Below are 6000 nucleotides of genomic sequence, written 5' to 3'. Positions count from 1 at the left end.
CTTCATCTCCGGTGGGAACGAGACGAGAAGGTGACATCTGCCTCGCATTCAAGATGAATGCCGCTCAGCCGCCACGGCCGAATGGACACCTCACCCTCACCACGTAGCTTTATTATTGAGCGCGAGATAAACCTTATCCATTTGTTGTATAGTAATGACGACGCAGAGGCAGTTCTTCAAGTAAGGGCTTGCGCCGGTTTATTAACAAGGGTTGGTGACAACTTCCACCAGAGGTAGGTGCCCTACACTGGTTCCTTCACGTGGACCCTCGGCTTTGTCTGTCCCTAGCCTCGGCTATCTCTTGGGCTCTCTCACTCGAGTCGGATCGGGGGTTCAGCCAACACCGACAGACCGAGGAGAGCAGCACCTTCCACAACTACAGCCGGCTTCTCCAGACTCCTTGAGCTCTACCCCTGGCTGTCTCTTCAACCGCTGTCCATCCCGGGCTCCCACAACGACCCCGCTTTCGTCACGGGGCCCCCCTTAAGTACCCCGTGGTGACTTGACGTCATCACACTGCACAGTACGTATGGGGCCGTCCATAAATGACGTCACTCGATTTTGGATGATTTTTTATCCCACGGCATCACAAAAAGTCAGACCGCCCCCCCTTCAAATATGATGTCACAAAGCTCCGCCCCCCCCCCCAAAAAAAATAAAACATGCTTCAAATCGCTTTAAACTATTGTCAATTGTAGTGCGTATTTAATGTGGCGCTGCACTCTGATGTTGTAGGAGAAAACATTTATAAAAAAGTATATTTAAGTAAGTAGAACGTGTTGTCCATATTTAAAGTTGTGCATTTTGATGTGACGCCACATTTCTCACATCCCCCCCGTCACACGTCGTCACAAATGTCTGACCCCCCCCCCCCCTAGGTGCGTGACATCTTTATGGACGGCCCCTATGACGTCACGTCTCCATACTACTCTACACATTTATAGTCGTATATACGTGCGACCTCCTGGGACACACATTGTTTACATAACATTTGTTTTGTCGGTAACATTGGACGGCAAGGGATAAAAGACACTCAAAGAAACCTAGTTTTAGATCGTTTGTATGTACTGTACGTTAAACTTATTTCGTTTCGCAATGTACGTAGCCACTGCGCTAACCAGAGGTGCGGGGGAATGACAACAAACTAAACCCACAAAGCAGGTCTAAAGAAATTAGTTTTCAATCGCGATGATTGAAAAGTTTGATATACATTTGAAAGCCCCTTTGTTCCTTGCAGTGGCGGCTCCTGCAAAATCTCTCAGGGGGGGCAAATGTCTGGATGATTGATAAGGATAAGGTCCACCCATGCAATGGATAAATTAACAGCTTAAGCATGTAAAGGCAACTTCACTTCTTTAATATTAATGAAAAATAAAGTGACTCTTACAATACATCTTGTTTGTTTCTATACTCACTATTAAAACAAACCACTCAAGTTTATTTTATTAAAGATTCCACTAGGTGGCGACAATTTATATTGTTGGATGAAACGTGCTTACGTATGATGACGTAAGCACGTATGATGACGTAAGCACGTTAGGGCGAGCCCTCCCGGAAGCCATAGAGAATGCATTGCAGCGCCCCCGTTCTAAAAAAAACATCTTTGAATGTAAGTCTATGGGACCACTCGGGGCGATTCTCAGCTGGAGGGAAATCGCCCAAAAAGAGGCGGTACTCCACAGAATGTAGCATGACGCTGATTGGACTATATCCAGAGGCACAGTGACGGCTAGCGTGACTCTGTGGTTGAATGACATTGGTGGTGCGTCGCCCAATCGCCCTAATGAAGAAACCGCCCCTGGTTCCTTGAGAGCCTCTTGGATTCAATTGAAATAATGATTGATCCCAGGAATGGCTCCACCCGTTGGACAATGCTGCTCGTGGTTAGAGTGACCTTGATAATTAAAGAGCACACTCCCACATGGACACCCACAATGCAATGTGCCAGCAATATATTACAATCCGACTTTTAATACAAATCAGTTTATGCAGTAATACATGTTTGATTATTTAAAGGGGTTGTATGTTACTCACTAGCTACTGTTTTAATAACACATTACTACGCCAATTTTAACAACTTCATCAGAAAATATCAAAACATGTAATTCTTACCAAGGTCCCATGGTGTAAAGTGCAGTCTGCAACTTTAATCTCTTTATTCTCTCTGACCTCTCTACGTGTTATGAAGAATGGCCCTTCCTTCGTATGTACGTTGAACCGTCTTTCGCACCTTACGTAGCCAACCGTGCCAATCGGAGGTACGAAACAGTGCCTCTTAGATTTGACTCACGAACGTGCCTAATGGTTTGTTGTTGTTACCCCGTACTCCTTTTTTTAAATAAACCTTCTCATCTCAACTGTAAGCGCGATTGATGGCATTTGACGATTCCGTCAAAGCAACTCGCGGATCGCCCGAAGCGCGACCTCCTCCAGCGCGCAGCAGAGGAGGCGTCGCCTCCGCGCGTGCGACGGGGCGGGGAAGGAGGAGGATCAGGGAGGAGGGAGGCGATCGTGATTGCTGCTACTGCTGCTTTGAAACGCTGCTATTGCCGCTGCTGTTGCTGCGGCTGTTGCTACTGCTGTTGTTGCTGCTACTGCCGCTCTCGCCCTGTTGAGCCATGTGCGCGCGGGACGCCCGCCGACGCTCCTGGCTGTTGCTCGCCTTCGGCTGGCTCGGCGGATTCTCCTGCTGCTACTTCTACTCTGTGCACGCGAGGGGGTGGCACGCGAGGGGGTGGCACGCGCAGGCGGACGGCCGCCGCGGCGGACCCCTCGGCCACGGCCTGGACGCGTCGAGCCGCGGCGGTGAGTGACGAAGAAGATTCGCACGCCCGCAACGATCACTCCTGGACATCACAGCTCATGGCTCGGGCAATCAAAAACGCCGCAGTCGGTCTTATCGTGGGGGGGGGGGGGGGTGTAACTCTGGAATAAACGAAGACTAATGTGCTGCTACTACTATACTTGAAAAGGTGTTGGAGAGTAAACTCACAACATAACATTTCCACTTCGAGTAACTCTGGCTGTCCGCCCAATGTAGCCTTCGTGTTAAACATGATACAGTAGTTGTAATTACTGGCGAAACGTCGTATTCGAATTGTAAATGTTGTGGGTTTACTCTCCAACACATCGGTATGCTGAACTAGTAACTAATTGGCATGTTTTGTTTCCGTGACAAACCTTACTCAGGCTGTGTCAGGTGGTGGCGGGTTTAAGGACACATTTACTACTACGTGTTAAAATAGGTGTGTGTGTGGGGTGCCTACCTACAATAACCATCTACGAACACATCCTGTTGTTTACACTTACATTTGTTTACACTGTTGATTACACTTCAAACTAGATTCGAAGCTTTCGTGACTGCAGGAATTACTCTTTGGTTCTTTCGGAAAAGTCATGTAGAAAGAAATAAAATAAAATAATAATAGAATACGACGTTTCGATTGCAACACAAGCAACCATCATCAGGTACAAATGAATGAGAAAACAAACAGAGTAAACTTGGAAATATAATTCAATACAACACAGAGTCGGCTAACACAATAGTCAACACCCTACCTGGTTGATTACGTTCTTTCAAATATTGCTAAATTTGAGAGAGACAAAACATAGACACGGAGACACACAGACATACACACAAGCAGAGAGAGACTCACACAGAGACAAACAGAGAGAGACACACACATAGGCACACAGAAAGACAACGTCTCTGTGTCGAGGCTTTAAATAGAGAGGGGGGTGGGGCAGAGGGGGAGTTTAACTTAAATATTTATTTCTACGTACACTTACACTTGTATACACTGTTGTTCACACTTCCACACTTTCCTACACACATTTTTTCACCTACTTTCTCGTTTATGAATCTAGACTTCTCAATCTGAGCAGTGAACAATTTTTTCCCCAGCAAATCAGGATAGTGTGGGTTGCAGTCACTCGAGGTTGAACCAGGTTCTCAAGTGGAGTGTGCCCATGGTCTTAGCACAGTCGATGTTGATGGGGGAAATTTTTATCAAATAAACTATTTTTTATTTTACCAGAAAAGGCCCACTGAGCTGTATAGCTATTTTTCAGAAGCGACCTGGCTAAAGCGACCGATCACAAATGATAGCTCAACGAAGTGGCTTATCATGTGGAAATGTGTAGTGTCAACGATTCAGAGACAGAGTTTCTAGGAGGCACTTTCTTTAGTAACAACTCCCACGGTCTCGTCCACACACTCTCCACAGTAGCTTAGCCTCGCCTGTACACAACACTAGCCGTCTAACACTGTTGGTGCTGACTGAGATAGCCAACAACTATCCTTCGTAGCGCAATATCTAGCGGAGACGTTTAGCGACGACAACCACGACAGCGATGAGACGACAGCAACGACGAGACGAGTCCACTCCCAGAACCGGCAGCCTCAAGCCCCCGCTCTCGGCTCCCTTCTCGAACCCGCTAGCAGGTTTCAGGGGCCTCCAGATGGGGTCCTCCATGAACCTTGCCCTAGTTCCTCTGCTCTGCTAACACACCGTGCTCACGCTCACCGGCGTGTGTACTGTCTGTCCACCACAGTTGCCGCTGTTGTCCACCAGCCAGCGCTATTACACTACAAATGTATAGCAGCCAAATACTCTAAATGCAAGTTTCTTAATGTAGAGGGAAAACCCACTACTACCCTATAAACTGCTTCTTCGATTTACATTCAATATAATATTTGTCGTCGCACCTTTCAGGAACGCATCCCCAACAAAGCCGGGGTATTACTGTATGTGTGTGTATATATGTATATAAACCTTCACTTTGAAATGCAATAGATGCTTTTCGTGGGGAATATTAAGTGTCCTGGTATGGACATGGGCCTATTGAAGAGACTACAGAAGTAGCTGTGCAGTGTTACCTTCCAAGGCCGTGGCGTCCCCCTGCTTGCTGTGAGAGTAACTGAATGAACGATGCCGCGTCTCACGAGGCAATAGCAACACTCATTGAATGCAATTGATGGTGTTACATATTTAACTTCGTGAATGTCATGTTGGATGTTTACAATACTTCCTTAATTCAGCAGAGGTCAACTGTGGGAGTGATGGCTCACGAACACGCGCATGCATTATTGAGCAGTAGAGCCTGGAGTAATGTCAGTCTGTGTCTGTTGCCTACTGGATTGGTTCAATTTCCCTGCAGCATTGTCTGCTGCAGCCATAGATGTTGGCCTCGTGAGTTGATGGGAAATTCACAACTTTGAATTCACACGGCGATAAACGAAGGCTTAAAATCACGTCACGCGTGGACTTGCACGCACGATGTCTTTCTCTGTTCGCAGGCCTAGACAACTCCACCGCGGAAGCGCTGAGCAAGAGAGTGCGCCTGCTGTGCTGGGTCATGGTCGATCCGAAGAGTGCCCCGGAGAAGATCCCGCACATCAAGGCGTCATGGGCCAAGCGCTGCGATGTGGCGCTCTTCATGAGCTCCCAGGCGGATGATGTCTACGGCACCATCGGCTTGCGGACGGAAGACGCCGCGGGCCACAACCAATACTGCAGAACCGTCGACGCCTTCAAGTACGTTCACCGGCACCACCTCCACGACATTGACTGGGTGCTCAAGGCCGAAGACGACACCTTCGTCATCATTGAGAACCTGAAGCTCCTGCTATCCAATTACTCGGCGGAGCAGCCCATCTTCTTCGGGCGGAGATTCAAGTACTTTGTGAAGCAGGGCTACATGAGCGGGGGCAGTGGCTACGTGCTGAGCAGGCGGGCGGTGTCCAAGCTCGTGGAGGCCGTCGAGATGAAGGCGTGCGACGACGAGGCGAAGGCGGAAGACGTGGGCATCGCTGCATGCTTGGAAAAGATCGGGGTGGTGGCAGGGGAGTCCAGGGACCTGCTGGAGAGAGAGGCGTTCCACGGCGTGTTCCCGGAACAGCTGCTCACCAACGAGCAAGTCGGCCAGCCTTTCTGGTACAAAGACTACTCGTATCATCCGCTGAAGCTGGTGAGTCATGCACCGCGATTGTAATGGTGA

The 6000-nt window shown here is 48.5% G+C and overlaps 1 protein-coding gene across 1 annotated transcript in view; it reads left to right on the top strand.

The window, feature by feature from the left end:
- Positions 1–2481: 2481 nt before the first annotated feature.
- Positions 2482–6000, top strand: part of LOC144948364 (glycoprotein-N-acetylgalactosamine 3-beta-galactosyltransferase 1-A-like) — a 33298-nt gene continuing 29779 nt past the window's right edge. The window contains exons 1-2 of the mRNA XM_078877792.1: positions 2482–2805; positions 5300–5970. Of these exons, the coding sequence (XP_078733918.1) occupies positions 2619–2805; positions 5300–5970 (858 nt within the window). The 5' untranslated portion in view covers positions 2482–2618. The remainder of the gene's footprint in view (positions 2806–5299; positions 5971–6000) is intronic.

The sequence above is a fragment of the Lampetra fluviatilis genome, chromosome 49 (assembly GCF_964198595.1).
Source record: "Lampetra fluviatilis chromosome 49, kcLamFluv1.1, whole genome shotgun sequence".
In the NCBI taxonomy this organism is placed as follows: domain Eukaryota; kingdom Metazoa; phylum Chordata; class Hyperoartia; order Petromyzontiformes; family Petromyzontidae; genus Lampetra; species Lampetra fluviatilis.
The sequence above is the reverse complement of the archived record's forward strand: the minus strand, read 5'-3'. Positions and strand labels throughout refer to the sequence as shown.